Source organism: Aristolochia californica, unplaced genomic scaffold (genome assembly GCF_029961685.1).
Source record: "Aristolochia californica isolate CCGP_79_NKW_82.1479 unplaced genomic scaffold, dmAriCali1.0.hap1 SCAF_6, whole genome shotgun sequence".
Lineage (NCBI taxonomy): Eukaryota > Viridiplantae > Streptophyta > Magnoliopsida > Piperales > Aristolochiaceae > Aristolochia > Aristolochia californica.
In genome coordinates this window covers 41,977,520-41,996,326 of record NW_027182257.1, presented here as the reverse complement: position 1 = coordinate 41,996,326, position 18,807 = coordinate 41,977,520, and the positions used below count along the sequence as shown (strand labels likewise).

At 39.2% G+C, this 18,807-nt stretch overlaps 4 protein-coding genes and 1 non-coding gene across 8 annotated transcripts; 4 read left to right on the top strand and 1 right to left on the bottom strand.

Annotated features, from left to right (window-relative positions):
• The first annotated feature begins 3,214 nt into the window (after positions 1–3,214).
• LOC137934503 (small ribosomal subunit protein eS12-like) lies at positions 3,215–5,657 on the top strand. Its single transcript, XM_068778883.1, has 5 exons — positions 3,215–3,316; positions 3,485–3,530; positions 4,175–4,463; positions 5,271–5,336; positions 5,422–5,657. Exons 2-5 carry the CDS (start codon positions 3,520–3,522, stop codon positions 5,479–5,481), a joined length of 426 nt encoding a protein of 141 aa, XP_068634984.1. The 5' UTR covers positions 3,215–3,316; positions 3,485–3,519; the 3' UTR covers positions 5,482–5,657.
• LOC137935571 (small nucleolar RNA snoR86) lies at positions 3,795–3,920 on the top strand. The gene has a single exon (XR_011109272.1). It is a non-coding gene; the product is annotated as a small nucleolar RNA snoR86 (small nucleolar RNA).
• A 367-nt stretch (positions 5,658–6,024) lies between the features above and the next one.
• LOC137934728 (putative pentatricopeptide repeat-containing protein At1g12700, mitochondrial) lies at positions 6,025–9,365 on the bottom strand. The gene has a single exon (XM_068779232.1). It carries the CDS (start codon positions 9,252–9,254, stop codon positions 7,404–7,406), a length of 1,851 nt encoding a protein of 616 aa, XP_068635333.1. The 5' UTR covers positions 9,255–9,365; the 3' UTR covers positions 6,025–7,403.
• A 334-nt stretch (positions 9,366–9,699) lies between these two features.
• LOC137934811 (uncharacterized) lies at positions 9,700–14,031 on the top strand. Its single transcript, XM_068779346.1, has 5 exons — positions 9,700–10,316; positions 11,773–12,017; positions 12,294–12,585; positions 13,042–13,194; positions 13,319–14,031. The coding sequence occupies exons 1-5, from the start codon at positions 9,942–9,944 to the stop codon at positions 13,703–13,705; spliced, it is 1,452 nt and encodes a 483-aa protein (XP_068635447.1). The 5' UTR covers positions 9,700–9,941; the 3' UTR covers positions 13,706–14,031.
• Positions 14,032–14,822: 791 nt separating this feature from the next.
• LOC137935146 (uncharacterized) lies at positions 14,823–18,258 on the top strand. Of its 4 annotated transcripts, none has more exons than XM_068779814.1 (3): positions 14,823–15,236; positions 15,474–15,583; positions 15,701–18,258. In XM_068779814.1, exon 3 carries the CDS (start codon positions 15,832–15,834, stop codon positions 18,046–18,048), a length of 2,217 nt encoding a protein of 738 aa, XP_068635915.1. In that variant the 5' UTR covers positions 14,823–15,236; positions 15,474–15,583; positions 15,701–15,831; the 3' UTR covers positions 18,049–18,258. The 4 variants fall into 4 exon arrangements, with proteins under 4 accessions (XP_068635915.1, XP_068635916.1, XP_068635914.1 ...); XM_068779815.1 differs by having other exon boundaries at positions 15,424–15,552; XM_068779813.1 differs by having other exon boundaries at positions 15,424–15,583.
• Positions 18,259–18,807: the final 549 nt, after the last annotated feature.

Below are 18,807 nucleotides of genomic sequence, written 5' to 3'. Positions count from 1 at the left end.
GGTAAAGTTGAAAGATTCAAAGCTCGTCTTGTTGCCAAGGGTTTTACTCAACAATACGGGATTGATTATGATGAAACATTCTCTCCTGTTGCAAGAATACAATCTATTCGAGCTCTCCTGGCATTGGTTGCATATTATGACTATGAGATTGTTCCAAATGGATGTTAAAACCGCTTTTCTAAATGGAAATTTGGATGCGAAGATTTATATGGAACAACCACGTGGATTTGTTAGACCTGGAACTGAAGCAAAGGTGTGTAAGTTGGACAAGTTTATTTACAGTTTGAAACAAGCCTCGAGATTATGGAATATCAAGTTCAATGAAGTAATTACAGCGTATGGTTTTACTCAAAATCCAGAAGATCACTGTGTTTATATCAAAACAGTGGGAGATTGCATTGTTTTTCTTACTTTATACGTAGATAATATTTTATTAGCTGGGAATGATATTCAGTTACTCCAAGGTATAAAGACATAGTTGTTTTCAGACATTTGATATGAAAGACCTTGGGGAAATTTTTTATATTATTGGCATTAAAATTCTACGGGATATAGTTTTGCGAAAATTGAGTTTGTCTCAAGAGAAGTATATCGACACTCTTCTGGATCAGTTTCTCATGCTAACTGTATACAAGGTAAAATATCTTATGATAGCACTAAAAAGATGAGCCAGGTGGATTGTCCTTCTCGCCTCAAAGATAAGTTGGACGAATCTAAGTATCCATACGTTTCTGCTGTGGGGAGTTTTATGTATGTTCTTATATGTACAAGACCTGATCTTGCTTATGTTGTTGGGATTCTTAGCTGGTTTCAGGCTAATCCAGGTTTCACTCACTGGAAAGGGGTAAAATGGGTAATGCGCTATCTAAAACGAATAAAGTCATATGCTTTGACTTATCAAGCGGACAAATTGGAATTGGTTGGTTATTCCGACTCAGATTATCAAGGATGTATTGATACCCGACAGTCTACTTTTGGTTTTATCTTTAGGTTTGGCGGAGGTGCCATTTCTTGGAAAAGCAAGAAGCAAGACTGTGTTGCGCAATCAACTATGGAGGCAAAATATGTGGTTATGAACTTAGGTACAAGGGAGGTTGTCTATTTTCGCAAATTCTTGCAAAGTCTTCTAGTGGTAGACTGTGTGGAGCGACCTATTCCTCTCTTTTGTGATAATGCATCTGTTATTGCTATCACGAAAGATTCGAAGTGCCACTCCAAGGCTAAACATATCGAAGGGAAATACCACTACATACGAGATATGCTGAAGAAGGAGAAGTTGTTATTTATAAGATATCTTCTCCGGATAACTTAGCTGATCCACTAACCAAGTATCTTCCCGTGTCCCGTTTCACTTTCCATGTGGGGAATATGGGTTTGATTTGTTTATAATTGATGAGACCCAGTGGGAGAACATTGTTTTGTATGCATTGTGGTCTCAATGATTTATAATATTATGTATGTCATGATGTTGTAATTTATATTTCATGGAATGATTTTGAAAGAATGTATATGCTTTTGTGTGATAATATGAGTACTCAGTGTATGCCTTGAGATTCAGCTTCCCTATTAGGTATGCACTTGTACGTGTATATGTGAGGGTCTCAATAGGGAATGACGGTTGAGTCTCTAAATTGTCAAGGCCAATGAGACTGCATAGGCACAGTTTCCTTTACGGCTAATACTCATGCTGGCATAGAGCTTTACCCTGAGCTCCTCAAGTACTGGGTATGCTATGGACGGTGAGATGCCTTAATGTCCAACTTTTCTATTAGGTATATACTTGTATGTATATATGGAATGGTCTCAATAGGAAGGTTTGGATGTCTAAATTATTCAGGCCTATGGTACTGATTAGGCACAATTACCTTAGTGGCTAATACTCGAACCGGTACAAAGCTTTACCCTGAGTTCAGGTCCGAGTATGCTATGAATGGAGACCACTGAACTGGCAAATTTGACAAGTATGGATTTGGTTTATTCCCCAGCCTTGGATATCTAAGATATATATATTGTGTAGGCCCGGGTTAACTACACATGTATATTAAAGTGTTTAAGGTAATGCCTATGGTCATGGTATGGTTTTATGTGTCAAAATTGATTTTTCATGTTTTTTCGAAAATCGGAAATTGAAATAGATTTGAAACCAAGTGGGAGTTTGTTGGAATTATGGTTTCAAATATATTATTTATAAAATAAAATTACCAAGATATTAGAGGCGTGGGGCCCACTTCTAGTTGTTTTGTCATTGGATGTTCAGTAAAGGGAATAATGGCCAACACATCCCCCCGTAGAGGTAGATTCATTGGGTATATTGACTGGACACATCCCTTGGGCATAAGGAGATGTATCTCTCTTGAGGGGATGTATCTCTCCTTAAGGGATGTATCTCTCCTTAGAGGATGTATCTTTCCTAAGGGGATGTATCCTTATGAATAGTCATTAGTGCCACACCCTTTGGAAATCTATAAATTCCTTCATGGTCTTACAAGTGAGGCGAAGGCTATTTGCACACCCAGTTTGGCTGAACGGGAGCAAGCTTATCACTTGTAAACGAATTATCAAAGGTTATCTTGTGCACTTCAAATTTCATTTATATTCTTCAAGAAAAAAGGTATGCTCTCTTTATTCTTATTATTTCAATTCTATAAAATATGTATGACTCTCATGATAAGGAGAATTATCGAATAATTTAATAGCTATTTCTATGATGTTTTATTTTATTATTATTAGACATCAAGTCTAACAGAAAATACCCAATCTATTTTCTTTGAGATAATATTATGTTAAATACCTAGCTAATACTATCCAAAAGACCGACCTAGGTAACAGAAAGCAAGTATTTAACCTTGGACCATAACAAATTATAGTTTTGGTCTTGAGTTTTCTAAAAATTTTAAAATAAATGTGAAATTATGATATTAAACTTAGGATTTGAAAATATTTATCTTAATTTTTATATAATAAATATTCGTCTATTATGTATTTTAAAATACTATATATATTTTTATTATTTCTAAGAATATTAAACTTCAAAAATATCCACAACGAATCAAATATATTGAAGGACGTTTACTTGGGCTCCAGCAAAATTGAAGCCCAATTCGGCTCAATGGTCCTGTCATATTACTATGGGCTCAAATCTGGATTCCGTTACGGCGCCTGATCGTTAAAAGCCCATCAGATGAACTGTCACTTATCCCTGGATCAAATGCCATCCCGCGCGCGGACTACTTCAGCTACCCTTAAACCCTAATTCTTGCGGCTGCCTCTGGTCTTGCAACAGACGTTGCAACTCAGCGCTCGACATACTTATCGAGTAATCTTTCATTCATATCTTTTCATTCTCGCTCAATTTGTGTTAGACAATCCAAAGTTCTAATTCAAAAAAAAATTTCTCTCTTTTTTGGGGTAAACCTGACTTGATTTGAGTTTGCACTATGGATTTTTTTTGTCTTATCTAATTAATTTTGTTTTGTTTGAGCAGGTCTATCTCTGTTAGTTCCAATCTCGCAAGGGAAAATGTCCGGCGGGTATGTTAATCCTATCTTATTGGATTTTGGTACTTCTTACAAGTTTTTTCTTTCCGGTCTTTCACTATTATCGCTTTTTGCTTTTCTCTCTTACAAATAAATAATCAAAACATACTTTTTTTATATCGTTAGATTACTCCCATATTACTTTGTTCTTGTACTGGTTTTTGTTACAATGAAACTGTTGCAAAAAAAAAAAAAAAAACAAACTCTTTTACGTATTTTTTCATCGAACTATCTGGGAAACTGGAAAGCCAATTAGCAGAGCAAAGTTGTCGATTCAAATGGCATACCTTTGCATTGAAGATTGGCGACATCAGACTTCAGCAGTTCTCCGTGCCTCTCAAATTTTCTTCGTTTTGAAGGCGGCCTCGAACAAACTGCTACATGTTACTTGAATTTCCATTGCCATGATCTCCTTGCACTGGGAACATTTGGAAAAAATGCCTTGAATGAACTCCATGCGTTTGTTAGCTGAGAAATGAATTATACTAAGGATTCTTTCCCACTTAAAAAGAAAAAACAAAGAAACGAAAGAAAAGAAATAGGAGGGTCACTGGTAAATGGGCACCCTTTAAGTGAAAGAATCCCACCTTATGTTTTGTTAACTGCCTTGTTGAACACTTCCTTGTCATCTTTGGCAGCGAGGAGGGCTCCAGTGCTGTGGCTGAGGCAACTCCTGCTTTAGGTGAGCCGATGGATCTGATGACAGCTCTTCAGCTGGTCTTGAAAAAGTCATTGGCCCATGATGGGTTAGTTCGTGGGCTCCACGAGGGAGCCAAGGTAATAGAAAAACATGCTGCTCAGCTTTGTGTGCTGGCCGAGGATTGCAACCAGCCAGACTATGTTAAATTGGTAAAAGCACTCTGTGCTGATCACGGAGTTAGCTTAGTTTCGGTACCGAGTGCTAAGACTCTTGGGGAGTGGGCTGGTGTAAGTATAAATTTACAAATTATAAGCATCACTGAAATGTATGTTGGTTCTCTACTCCTTGTTTTCTTCTATACATTTTTTAGTGTACCACGATTGCTCAAGTTATTGAAGGTTTTGTGATCTTTATTTAGTGATAATCAAGGTTACAAAAAGGAGGGACACACCTGAATCATGTGCATATGTTGTCTAAACTGTTCGAATCTAATTTTTAGCTGCTAACCTTCCATCAATTGTACTAAGCTTGTTCCTTGACCAATTTCTGGAATTCTTTGGGCTCCTAATTAGAGAGCTCATTTTTTCTTGACTGCTGTTAGAACTTCTTACAGTAAGGTAACTTATCCACTGAAGCTTTTGCAGTATCAAGCTACTAGATTTAACCTTGAAATACCAAGTTGATTGACCTTTTTCAATTCATCATTCTCAGGCTTGGATTCTCACTCACACTCTTATCCACTGAAGCTTTTGCAGTATCAAGCTACTAGATTTAACCTTGAAATACCAAGTTGATTGACTTTTATTTATTCATCATTCTCAGGCCTAGATTCTCACTCACACCTGCCCTTTGAGTCTTGCTTCTCAGTTGTTGTGCAACCATTTGCCTTGACCTTTTCCATTACTGCTATACGTTGTTTGTTTTATGCCCCATTTCCAGTATTTCCACGAGTATGTTTTGTTTTCAGGTCTAGTTGTACACAGTCAATTTGGTGCATTGATATGCGATTTTTGTGGTCTTAGTTTGATCTGTTTGATTTCGTTTTGTCTGATTTTATGACATGTTTATTCATTTTAAACACACTGTCGTGGCAGCTATGCAAGATTGACTCTGAGGGTAAAGCAAGGAAGGTCGTGGGTTGCTCATGTTTAGTTATCAAGGCAAGGCCTTTTTAAGTCCTGGTATGAGTTGTTTAACTTATAAATCTGAACAAGATCTAACAACTGGTATTTTCATGGCTTGCAGGATTATGGCGAAGAGTCTGAGGGACTTCACATAGTTCAGGAATACGTGAAGTCTCATTGAATAAGAACATTTTTTATCCCTTCTCCAAGTGAGCTGAGCGGCCTCCTTTTATTCTCCACTACCATTTTCGTATTGACAAAACCAAAAATGATGTTGTTTGCTTTTTATAACAGTTTTGATAGCAATTGTTAGGGACCGCTACTATATAATAGATGATTTATTGCCCAGAACGCTAATTAGTTTTGTTATCCATGAATTTAGAGCACTTAACAATGCACACTTGCTTGATCCAGAACCCTGAAAAGCAGTTCTACTTTGAACCAGAACACTTACTAACAGTATTAAATTCAAACAGGTCGTTCAGTGACACTAAAAACTCGTTAGACCTGTTATCTGTTCTCACATTGCAGCAATAGGTAGGAAGCAATCCCAAATATTCATGATCATTTGAAAGCAAGTCCACCACTGAAGAGGCAATGGAAGCGTTGGGTACCAAAACCTGAAGCATACCAGACGAACAAGTATTATTAAGTAACATCTGCTACATGGATTGTTACACTCGATTAAACTTGAAACTACAACATAATGATATCTTCCAAATATGAGAAATATCAAACATTACACATGATGTAACATGTAAACAGGCCATTGTTGATGGTTTCATGTCATGTGACTGCAGAAGGGAGAGGCTTTTATTGGTTGGAAAGATACAGATGTGATCGATTCTAACTTTCAACTCCAGTGCTTGAATTGCACCAGTGGACAGGAAATTAGACTGGCGAGGCTCTTTTATTTATCCCTTTTCCTTGGCTCTGGGATTTTCTTCTTGGTGCAGGTCATCTATCACAGTATTGTGTGTAATTATATTAGCCTTGGCCACCTTATGAAGCATTCTATGGTACGTGTATCCAAGACCTCATCCACCCTGTGATTCTTGCAGCACTCATTAGTTAGCAAGTGCAACTAACAGTCCTAACACATAAAGTTGTGACCTTCATCAATCAAAGAGACCAAAAGCTTCCTGGCTTCACAGACTAGCTCCATGCCCCAAGGAGAAGCCTATCCCCTTAAGTCATTATTTCCAATAATTACATTGTTCTCTGGCTTGCCCTCCATTGCATGGAGCAGAACTAACAGACTTGACTGTCCCTATATGTGGTAGGGTCTCCTGGCAATCATGTCACAAAAGCATTTGATGTCTTCTTCCAACTCCCCCACAGTAGGACGACCACTAATCAATGTGCCATAAACAACTGCATATGATTCAATGCTCAGATCAACCATTTTGTTAGACAAAACCAGACCTTCGCATATGAATCCATCTTTGAAATTCCAGGCTACAATGGTACAATAATTAACAACATTAGGCTGACCTATGTCACCGAAATACCCAGTTGATTATGCAAGTCAAGTGCAAGTCTTGCATTGCTTGACATATAACGCTTCCAGCAGTGTGCCATAGATAGCTGCAGCACATGAACAGTCTTTCTCCAGCAACTTAGTAAAGAGCTTGAATGTCTCTTCAACTTGATGCTTGTCAACATAATGCTTTGCAAAAAACTGAAGCACATGAACAGTCTTTCTCCAGCAACTCAGTAAAGAGCTTGAATGTCTCTTCAACTTGATGCTTGTCAACATAATGTTTTGCAAAAAGCTGAATGACTGAATGTCACATTTCTGCAGAAGCTTCGTATACAATCAAAATTTAATTGCCAGGAGATGCATAAAAAATGAAGACAGTATTCAAGCCACAAATTCATCCTCCCAAAAACTTGGGGCCAAGAAGCTTAGAAACATTTACATCAAGAGGTGAATATGTGGCATTGGCTTCATTTTTAAGTTGCTTTGACTGAAGGCCCTTTCACACTGGTTCAACATCAGTAGCACCAATAAAAATGAGCAAAGTTACCCAAATGCTTGCAGAACCCAGGTCATAATAAAGGATAAAACATCAGGTCGCATAATACTCCTTTAAAATACTATTACCCATCAAGTTTGAAATGGTACTTGAGATATGACATTAGAGACTCAACATTGAGCGGGTTATCTCTATTTTCATTTGGCAGATGAAATGCTGGAAAAGGATCTAAACAATCATGAGATCTCTCATGACTTGAAAGCAAGCCCAATACTATATATGCAGTGCAAGTATCAGGAATGATATTTCTCTCAACCATTTTACGGAGAAGTTCAACTGCCTTGGCCTTCTCGTTCTCCTTACAGTAACCTCTTAAAAGTGTGTTAAATGTAAATACATCTGGCATGTAACCTCTTCTTTCCATATTCACGAATAAATTACTTGCTTCTTCCAACTGCCCTTCTCTGCACAATCCGTTGATCATAATATTGTATGTTACAACATTTGGCAATAAACCCTTTTCAAAAATTTCATCATATAGTTCCGTAGCCATTCCAAGTTCACCAATTTTGCACCACCCATCTATAAGAGAATTATAAAGCTTAATATTTGGTTTAATTCCATAACCATCAATTGTCCGAAACAGTTCCATTGCTTCTTTTACAGACTGGTTCTTACAGAGCCCATCCAACAATATAAGAAAAGTCACAGAGCTAGGGCATTGACCACGACAAGTCATCTCTGTGAATAACTTTAGTGCAGTTTGAACATTCCCTGCTTCGCAAAGGCCACCCAGCAAAGTGCCATACGTAATGACTGTTGGATTAAGTCCCCTGCCCATCATTTCATTATATATTACCACAGCCTTATCAATCCTCCCAACTTTACAGTATCCATTCATCAATGCAGTATAACATACAACATCATATTTCTGACCCCTGTCAAGCAAAGAATCAAAAAGCTTTTTTGCTTCATCAACCTGACCCTCCATGCAAAGTCCATCCATCAATGTTGTGTAAGAGACAGTGTTAGGTTTCAACCCCTTTTTAATCATCGACTCTAGCATCTTGAACGCTTCTATTTGCTTCCCTCCTTTACAGAGTGCATCTATTAGCACATTATAAGTTACTATATCAGGCATGATCCTACTACATATCATTTCATCAAAGCAATTCATGGCTTCTTCCCACTTCCCAACATTACAAAGCCCACTAATCAACGAGTTGTAAACAACTACATCTGGTTCAATCTTCTTATCAACCATTTCAACAAACAGATAGCGAGCTTCATCAATTAACCCATCTTTGCAGAGAGCATCTATAATGGTACTAAATGTGACAACATTGGGCCCTCCTATGTCACCATAATTAGCCATTTCACTGTGCATCTTGAGAGCTAGTCTCGTGTGCCCCATTCGACATAGCCCATTAATCAGAATTCCAAAGGTAACCGCATTACACGGGTAGTTTTTCTCTACCAATTTAGTGAAAAGATCAACCGCCTCCACAATTTTACCCTCCACACACAACGCTTGAATCAACAAGGTCAAGGTGAGTACATCAGGCGAATGACCCCACTTAAGAATTCCGCCAAACACTGCGAATGCATAACTTGCATAACCTAACTGGGAGAAAGAACTGAGCAGAATGTTTAGCGTATAGAAATCAAGAGAGACACCATAGGAATGCATTTGCTTACACAGTGATACAACGACTAAATGATGTTTAACTTTTGAAATTGCCTTCAGTATGGAATTGAGTTTCAAAGCCGAAGGTAAGGGTTTGGACAGAAGCTCCTTATGGAAGAGAGCAATTGTGTTTTCGAGGCCGGCATCTTCAAATGAAGGCTCACTAGGCACCGAGTTCCTTACATTTGATGCTTTTATGGGTTGGGAAAAAGACGAGGGAGATGATGCTTGACGTGAACGTTTAAAGAGTGACCATAATGGAACCTTAGAACGGTAATTTTGGACCATCTACAGAGCAAGTAAGAGAAAGATTGAGGATTTGGTTACCCCTAAATAGCATTTGCTGCAAAAGATTTGAGTTCGTTCTTGGCTGCTTTCCTCCCGAAAAAACACAGCATAGTTCAGTGACGGCTTCCGGGTCAAAGCCGACCAAAGTGAAACTGTATAACAGCTGGAACTCGTTTAACTGGGTTTCTGTTTCTTTCCCAGCTTCCCACGGTTCACAGCACACGTGGCGTATCTGCTTTCACTTCGTCACTCGTGCATCACTTAACCCAGTCAGATCTTCGAAGCCCGACACGCTTTGAACTTCCCCGCTTGCCGTTATCTGGTATCGCATTTGTTCCACACGTGCAAGCACCCGAGTCCTCAGCGTTTCCCTTTTCGCTTCAAAGTCGTAGTCCACTCCCTCGTAAAAGATGGCCTTTGAGAATCGGAATCGGAACCAGTTCCCTTCCCGTCTTCCAAGTTCGATCTCCAGAGGCCATCCGTTGCCCGTTTTCTTGTATTTACTTGTTTTAATTCGTCTTGATTCTTTGGGCACCCATTTTTTTTTATTTTTCATCTCAGAATCAGACAATCAGTTTTCAGTCCCTTCAATTTTTTCTCTTTTTAGAGAGAGATTTCGTTTTCGTTTACAGTTTTGTACTGGTCTGAGATTTTTCCCCACGACTCCCCGTTCTCCGACTCGCCCACATGCATCTCCAAACCCTGAAATCCCCGCTTCCATGCAGCGACTGCTCTTTCAGTGCGGTCTCCCGGCGCGAAGCTCGCGCCATTTTTCAAAATCCCCGGAGGAGGCCGAATCGCAGGGTTCTGCTCCGGCCGCTGCTGGCTGGGAACTGCAAGGGTAATGGAATCGCGGTTGCTAATAATCGTTCGAGTTCAGAGAGGTTTCCTTATTCTTTTAGGGAAGAGGAGAAGGTCAGGAAAGGGGGAAAGGTGGTGGACGTGGCGACGCTAGGGAACCTCTGTGTCGATATCGTTCTCAATGTACCGAATCTGCCACCGGACCCGTTTGAGGAGAGGTTGGCGTATATGGAGCGATTGGCAGCTTCTCGACCGGATAAGGTTGGCTTTCTTTACGGTTTGTTTCTATATGTGGAATTGCTTGGAATGAGTTGTTTGAATGTTTTAGCAAAGCGTGATCGGAATTTTGCATCCACGTATAAATGCTAATTTCGAACGGTGAATGCTGTTGTTGTTGTTGTCTAACAACTATGAATAGAATCTCAAATATGTCGTAGAAATCGACCGTGTTTTTAGTCTTTTCCGTAGAGAAATTCCGAACTTTTATTATTTTCAAGTGTTTCCTTATAAAATGACAAATTCCTCCATTAAAGACTGTTGTGTCTCATTTTCATCATAAATAGTAAGGACGCCAAAAGGTTTCGGTAGAGCCTAATCCTCCTATTCATGAAACAACTTTTCTCTTTTAATCAGTGTTTGCTTTTTATGTACTACATCTTTTATCAGTGCTTTCAACTTTCAATCGATCAAGTTGAGGAAGAAATGTATTTAACTAGAAGACAAAATTTGCTGATGTAGCTATTTAAAGATGAAAATAAAAAAAATAAAAATTGAAAAGAAGGTAAATTGCAGTCCATTGTTTCAAGTTGGAGAAAACGCCAACATCACAAGTCCGGAATTGCCAGCAATGCAAACAACAGAACTTCTGAAGTTTGAAGGACAATTTACTGTGATTTAGAGATAATTATGTTTAGATTGTTCACAAAATGATTTTACAAGGCAATGGACTGTGATATGAAGAATTGAAACTTTAACCATATGTGCACAAAAGTACTCTTTTTAGAGGAAAATCCTTCTATTTGTAATTAGATCTAAGTGTAGGGATTAACATCTAAACCAAAAGCTATCTGACTGCTCTCATCTACATAAATGAGAGTGGTGAAGAATTTCTTCACATGTTTTATCTGTTGGAGTAACTGAACCTTCAAAAGATTGTTTCTGTGAACGATTTCGTAGCTTGAGGCTATGGAATGGATATGTTATGAATAAACTGCTCTAGAAGGCTACATGGACTTTAGAAATGTCGAAAATTGGTGTCCTTCTATTCTATGGACTGGATAAAAAAAGGAAGCATTCAGGCAATAAGAAACATACTTATGTTTCTCATTTTGAAGGTGAGACATGAATCAAAAAAAGTAATGATAACTTTTATGGGTTGACTCCATAGTACTTTTAATTGACATTGCACCCAAAAAAAAAAAAAGAAGAAAGAAAAAGAATTTTGAGCACTAGTGAGATTGTCAAAATAAAAAAATTAGATGTGATAACTACTTTGGTCTTTGAATGCCACTAATTATTTTGTCTCTACCACTTATCAAATGATGACTGATTAACTGATTTATATGTATCTATGAAACCCTTTTGCCTATAACATGTCTTGGGTGACTGCCTGCTGATGTATTGTTGGTATACAGATATTCTCTAGTGAAATTGTTTCATTTATGTTTTCATAGATTTTGATGGGAAATATGATACTAATTTTGAGCTTTGTGTAAAGAAATTCTGGGAAGCTGGTGGCAGCTGCAACTTGGCTATAGCTGCAGCAAGATTAGGGCTCCATTGCATCGCCCTCGGTCATGTAGGAAATGAAATATACGGTCGTTTCCTGCTGGATGTGCTTCACGATGAGGGTATTGATATTGTTGAAATGGACAGAGATACTGAAGACCATGTTACTTCTGCGTATGAAACACTTCTCTGTTGGGTTTTGGTGGATCCTTGGCATCGACATGGATTTTGCAGGTAAACAAGTTCATGGAAATGTGTTTATTTCCATCCTTTTTCTTTCTATTATGAGATATATAGGTAATTTTTGCATGCATTGGGCAAATGGTGTCTGTGGCACTTCTAGCACTTCCAGCGATAAAGATGCACTCTTGTCTTATATTTTTCCGCCCTGCAGTGATCATTATATCAAAAATACATCTTCATAAAAAAAAAAGTGATCATTATATCAGCTTTATTTATTGAATTCAGTATATAGAATATATCTCAAATAGTTTGGTTTCTTTTTACCAGTCGAGCTGATTTTAGCGAGGATCCTGCATTCAGTTGGATGACCAATCTTTCTGGAGAAGTCAAGACTGCCATAAAACAAACTAAGATTCTATTCTGTAACGGTTATGTCTTTGATGAGCTTTCTCCTAGTTTAATTGGTGCTACAGTCGAATATGCTATAGATGTTGGAACTGCTGTATTCTTTGATCCTGGACCACGAGGAAAGACTCTTCTCCATGGTACCCTAGAGCAACAAAGAGCACTTCAGCTTTTGTTGATGATGAGTGATGTGCTTCTTCTAACTTCAGAGGAGGTTTGCTCTTTTTCTGTGAAAACATCCTAATTTTGGTTTTATTTGTTTTATTTTTTGTAGCAATACAGTGGTCTTGTGGTATCTATAGGTGTGTTTCTTGGGTTACAGGTCTTGCTATAATGTACTGGAGCACATGGAGAGATTGTTTTGTCAATATAAAGTTTTAAGCAGCTTGATTGAATCATGACAGTTTTTCCCTTGCTTTCCTTGGCCCTGGCATACTTTTTAGAAATCACTCTGTAATATATGAATGAGATTGTGCTTTCTTCAGAAAAGTAGTTCCTCAACCGTATCTATTTGGTGTGTATTCTGCAGGCATGACTATTTGGTCCATGTAATGGCAATTAACTCCTAATTTTTTTTGTTGTTAGAAGATTATTAGAGTTTTCCATTTTACACAAGTTTGGCATACTTTTGATCTAACCCAAATTTTTTTATTGCAAATCATTGTTCCAGGCGTTCTCTTTAACTGGCATAACAAACCCAATCTTATCAGGGCAAGAGTTGATCAGGAAAGGGGAACAAACAAAATGGGTCATAATTAAGATGGGTCCAAAGGGTTCAATTTTAATAACGCCACAAAAAATATTTTGTGCACCTGCACTCAAGGTATCTCCTATCAGCCTTTATGTGTCACGGTTGTTTCTGCTATTGATGCAATTAGCTTTTTATTATATGTATCCAAAAATTTGAACAGTGATCTTACCCTTGGTAGACTCTTGTGTTTTTTCAGGTGAAGGTTGTTGATACAGTTGGGTGTGGGGATAGTTATAGTGCAGCTGTCGTATATGGTTTCCTGCATGGCATGACTGCTGTAAATACATTAGCACTTGCAAATGCAGTGGGTGCTGCAACAGCCATGGGATGTGGAGCTGGTCGCAATGTTGCTACACTCGACAAAGTTTTAGAGTTGTTAAAGAATCCATATCCTTATGAAGATGATCAGTTTTGGGATAAGATAGTACATGAGAATTCGACCAAGAACGACATTACGCTACTCTCGAATACAGCTATAAATGAAAAATGTAATCCTGTTTCTTGTGTTTCCATGCAAAGAGTGGTCTCTGAGCTACTGCCTAAACTCAGCTGCACAGGTAAAGGAAGGGTATTGGCATCTTGATAGAAAATGTTGGGTGAAGAATGGTAACCAAAGGAAGAGATCTTGACTGGTGATTTTGATACGCAATCAATGCGAAACTTAGGTTATTTCCTGAAGTGCAAATGAATTCATGAAACTCTGAAGGTACTTCAAGGATCATATTGAAGAGCTCCTGGCTGAAGTATGGTTTGTAGCAGAAAGTAATTGTTATCTCTGAGTTTGAACCCTCCCATGGCGTGTTTTTTAAATACTAGGAGCTCTGATTCTTATCACTTCAGCATGTATAAGTGCTGCTAAGTATCTTGATAAAGGCTCATTATATATGTACACATGATGTTAGAACTTCAGATTGTTGGTGACAATCCATTAAGGCTATCAATGGGTTGAAATTCAACCCATTAAAAGTAAAACTCATATCCAACTTGTTTAAATAAATTTGACTACTATGTTCTCTACCCCAAAACCAAACCTGAACCCAAGCCAGAGCCATACGTCCTCACCAGCAAACCCCTTGTCTTCATGCATAAGCCAAAACACCTAACCCACGGTCCCCATAAAATGTCCAAAATTCATGGGAGACAATTGTTAATAATCTGAGCTTAATCAAAACATTTCCAGCGTTAATTATATTAAGTTGCGTTATCTCATGTACGGCTGACCGGAGGAAGAGACTAGAAAAAGGGCCTCGGTTTTGCTAGTCCGGCGCGGTAAATAGCAATAATACCCTTGAAGATTCAAAAAGTGGCGAGAAAACTCCTCATTTGAGCCGTTGGAGAGGAGATAGAGGTACTAAAGTGCCCTTTACCTCTCAGGGGCAAAACCATTTTCAACTTATCAAATAGCAACTATGCCCTTATTTAAGATCCCTAATATCGTCATTTACTAATAATTTACCTTCAAATTGACGGCTTCTCCTTCCTTCGCAGCCGTTGATTCGACGATTAATGTCGTATATCCCCTCGAGTATTCACCTACGGCCGTGGATCTCATCCACGGCATGATCTTGTGGGGACCCGTTATTTGGAAATCTCGATTGCGTGATCGGAGGAACAAGAGGCGCCCGCTCTCAGGAGACGGAGAGGAGGTGTTTTATAACTGGACGTAATTGCCCATATTTTTAGATTCAGGCTCGGCGTGTCTTGTCGCCCCAACCATCGCAAAGCCCTCTTCTGCCCTTTGCCCCTGCGAATAAACTCTCTTTTCTCTCTCTCTTTTTTTCTCTCCAAATCCATTGCCCTTCTTCAACTCAATTCTTACCGCCAAATTTTCTCCTACTTCGCTGGCACTCACCAATTCAAAAAAAAAAAAAAATTCTGCCTGTTGGACTTGTTTTGCTTCTCCCTTCTGTTCCAATCCCCAAACCCTAATTGGGTTTTTGTGCTAGATCTGTTTCACGATCGTGGGGAGTTTTCGTTGAGGTGATGAATTTTCTCTCCATGGTTCGGTTTAGTGAGAGAGGCCAAGTTTTATGAGGTTCTGGCACTGGGGACAATAATTATATTGGAATCTAGGTTTTTCTTTTCCTGTGTTCCGACTCGTTCTTATTGTTGAGGTATGTAAATATATATTTCTTTGTTTATTTTGGGTTGAATTGTGAATTTTGCTTTTCATTTTTTGCGTTTTTGGTGTTTTTTGTTCTTGTTTGGATGCTGGATATGTTGTATTCTGGAGAAGTCAGTGTTTTTTATCGGTGTGGTGCTGTGTTAATTACTTTACATAATTGAATTGTTTCTTTTCAGCTTTCATTCATGTGGCATATTTATACTCGGCTGGGTGATTCTTGTAATAGATTGTTGGTGCCATTCGTCTCCATGTGTCACTGTGGAAATTGCGGGGGAATTCAGCGTTTAAACAGAGAAGTAAACGTGGTGAAGCAGGGATTGGAGTCAAAATTTCCAGGTGTTTTTTTTTTTTTTTGCCCGTCTTCATACTATAATGGATATAAATCAATTTGCGTTATACAAATTCTATATTTTTTGTATATTCTGTTTACGTTTTCTGCTCTCTCTGTGCCAGGTTTGCGTGAAGATCACTTGGAAGGCACAAGCTAATAAGCAGTTTTTAACTTGGTGATCCTCCTCCGTGTTCCATTACCAGGAGAGAGCTATTCTTATCATTTGATAGCCTGTTTCAAGAGTCTATTCTTCATGGCTAACCATGAGTTGGTTCTTGGCCAAAGTCATGACCTAGCCCTTGGGCAGAGCCGGGAATTAGCTCTTGGCCACTCCCACGGCTTGGGCCTCAGCCAAACCCACGATCACGAACTTGGCATGGGTCATCCACATGATCATGAACTGGCTCTTGGACAAACCCATGATCATGAGCTGGCCTTACGGCAGACACATGAGCATGAATTAGCACTTGGCCACAACCAAAATGACCATGTTGATGACCATGACCATGAACTTGCCCTTGCTTCTCAAAACCATGAGTTAGATCTTGGGGATAATCATGAATTAGCTGTGGCAGACAACCATGATTTGGGGGTTGATCAGAACATGGAATTATCTGCGGTCCAATCACAAGAACTTGCTATCCAACCAGTCCAAGAAATGGGCATGTCCCAACCACATTTTATAATCCCTAGTTCCTCTGTTGTTCAGACTCGTATTATTGCTGCTCACCCCACTCATGAACTTACCGTTGGGCAAGAATTTCCTGATGTGAAGGCCTGCCGAAGGGCGCTGCGAGATGCTGCCATTGCCCTCCACTTTGAGATTCAAACAGTTAAGTCTGATAAAAGCCGATTTACTGCCAAGTGTGCTAGTGAAGGTTGTCCCTGGCGCATACATGCTGCTAAGCTCCCTGGAGTTCCTACCTTCACCATAAGGACAATTCATGAACAACATACTTGTGGTGGAATAACCCATGTTGGTCATCAGCAAGCATCTGTTCAGTGGGTGGCAAACTCTGTGGAGGAGAGATTACGTGAAAATCCGCATTGCAAACCAAAAGAGATATTGGAGGAGATCCATCGGGTCCATGGGATCACCTTATCATACAAGCAGGCCTGGCGAGGTAAAGAGCGGATCATGGCAGCTGTTCGTGGATCTTTTGAGGAAGGTTATCGTCTTCTTCCCCAGTACTGCGAGCAAGTTAGAAGGACAAATCCAGGAAGCATTGCTTCTGTCTATGGAAACCCAGCAGATAATTGCTTCCAGAGGCTATTTGTTTCATTTCATGCTTCTATTTATGGGTTTGTAAATGCATGTCGACCACTTCTAGGTCTTGACCGAACTCTTCTAAAAAGCAAATACCTTGGTACTCTTCTATTTGCAACTGGTTTTGATGGTGATGGGGCATTATTTCCTTTGGCATTCGGAGTTGTTGATGAAGAAAATGATGATAATTGGATGTGGTTTTTGTCTGAGTTGCATAACCTCCTTGAGACTAATACAGAGAATATGCCAAGGCTCACAATATTGTCTGATAGGCAGAAGGGCATTGTTGATGGAGTGGAAGCTAACTTCCCAACTGCTTTTCATGGTTTCTGTATGCGTCATCTCAGTGACAGTTTTCGTAAAGAGTTCAATGATACAATGCTTGTAAATCTTTTATGGGAAGCTGCTCATGCACTAACAGTTATTGAGTTTGAGGCCAAAATACTTGAAATTGAGGAAATTTCACAAGACGCTGCCTATTGGATTCGACGTATACCTCCTCGTCTGTGGGCCACGGCATACTTTGAGGGGACACGGTTTGGGCATCTTACAGCAAATATAGTTGAATCACTGAATACCTGGATACTTGAAGCTTCTGGACTTGCAATAATTCAGATGATGGAATGCATCCGGCGGCAGCTCATGACATGGTTCAATGAAAGGCGAGAAGCAAGCATGCAGTGGAACACTGTGCTTGTTCCCACGGCGGAGAGGAGAGTATTGGAAGCTCTTGAGAGAGCTAGGAGCTACCAGGTTCTTAGGGCAAATGAGGCTGAATTTGAAGTTATATCACATGAGGGGACAAATATTGTAGATATTCGGAACAGGTGCTGTCTATGTCGTGGGTGGCAGCTATATGGACTTCCTTGTGCTCATGCTGTAGCAGCTCTCCATTCATGTCGACAGAATGTTCACCGGTTTACTGAGAGCTGCTTCACTGTGGCAACATACCGTAAAACCTACTCACAGACCATTCATCCTGTCCCAGACAAAAGCCTCTGGAAGGAATTGTCAGACGGAGCACAGGATCCAGGGACTAAAGTCGAAATTCTCATCAATCCTCCCAAGTCTCTTAGGCCACCTGGTCGTCCACGAAAAAAGCGTGTCCGTGCAGAAGACCGGGGCAGAGTGAAACGTGTTGTACATTGTAGTAGATGCAATCAGACCGGGCACTTTAGAACGACATGTGCAGCACCTATCTAGGTATTTGTTGTTGGTAGTTTGGAAATTAGTGCATGCTGCTGTTCTAGTCTTGTGAAAAAGTAGGTATGTTTTTTATGTACTTGAACCTATTTATTAGATACTTGTTTGCAAATTGGGTTATTTTTTTCCTCCAACAAAAAAACATTGCTGAGCCATGTTATACATTTTGTTGCTTGGCTTGTTCGTTAGAGGTCCTCATTAATAACGATATTGTTGGCCGCACGGTTTATATCACAGATCATTGTCATGGTGGATAGTTCCTTTTGTTTTTTATTTTGGTTCATACTCTTGATTATCTCCTGGAATTACATTCCATGATGATTCGTCTCAGGAAAGTAGACCTTGATTGAAAGTTGACTCGATAAATTTTCTGGTTTTTTATTGCTTTGCCTTTTTTATATTTTTGGTTTTCTTGGGTACCATAAATAATCAACTATAGATCTGCAAATATGCTTCCAACTTCTGTTGGTTATAGACGAGTTGTGCCTTGATGTGTTGGACCCATTCTTTGGCTGGTCTTGTGGGTTCAATTTTCTTTTTCTGGCTAACTAATTATATTGTAATATAAGTCAGAAAAGCCTACTTAACAAAGAGGAAGCAACCTTAGTACAGGTACTTCCATGTCAACTTGATTTTAGAACAAAAAATCCTTCATTATGCAGGTAGGTTGCTTGCACACTGTAATGTTAGACTGTAATTTTGTGTTAAAATTGTCTTACATCCAATTAGAGTTTTAATCTTTCATAGATACTTTCTGGT

Excerpts from the sequence above, each read along its gene's own strand:
- LOC137934503 (XM_068778883.1), top strand. Across the intron at positions 4,464-5,270 it reads CTCTTGGGGAGTGGGCTGGT|CTATGCAAGATTGACTCTGA; the intron begins GTAAGTATAAAT and ends CTGTCGTGGCAG. Across the intron at positions 5,337-5,421 it reads GCTCATGTTTAGTTATCAAG|GATTATGGCGAAGAGTCTGA; the intron begins GCAAGGCCTTTT and ends CATGGCTTGCAG.
- LOC137934728 (XM_068779232.1), bottom strand. The coding sequence starts at position 9,254 with ATGGTCCAAAATTACCGTTCTAAGGTTCCATTATGGTCACTCTTTAAA.
- LOC137934811 (XM_068779346.1), top strand. The coding sequence starts at position 9,942 with ATGCATCTCCAAACCCTGAAATCCCCGCTTCCATGCAGCGACTGCTCT. Across the intron at positions 12,018-12,293 it reads CATCGACATGGATTTTGCAG|TCGAGCTGATTTTAGCGAGG; the intron begins GTAAACAAGTTC and ends TCTTTTTACCAG. Across the intron at positions 12,586-13,041 it reads TTCTTCTAACTTCAGAGGAG|GCGTTCTCTTTAACTGGCAT; the intron begins GTTTGCTCTTTT and ends TCATTGTTCCAG.
- LOC137935146 (XM_068779816.1), top strand. The coding sequence starts at position 15,832 with ATGGCTAACCATGAGTTGGTTCTTGGCCAAAGTCATGACCTAGCCCTT.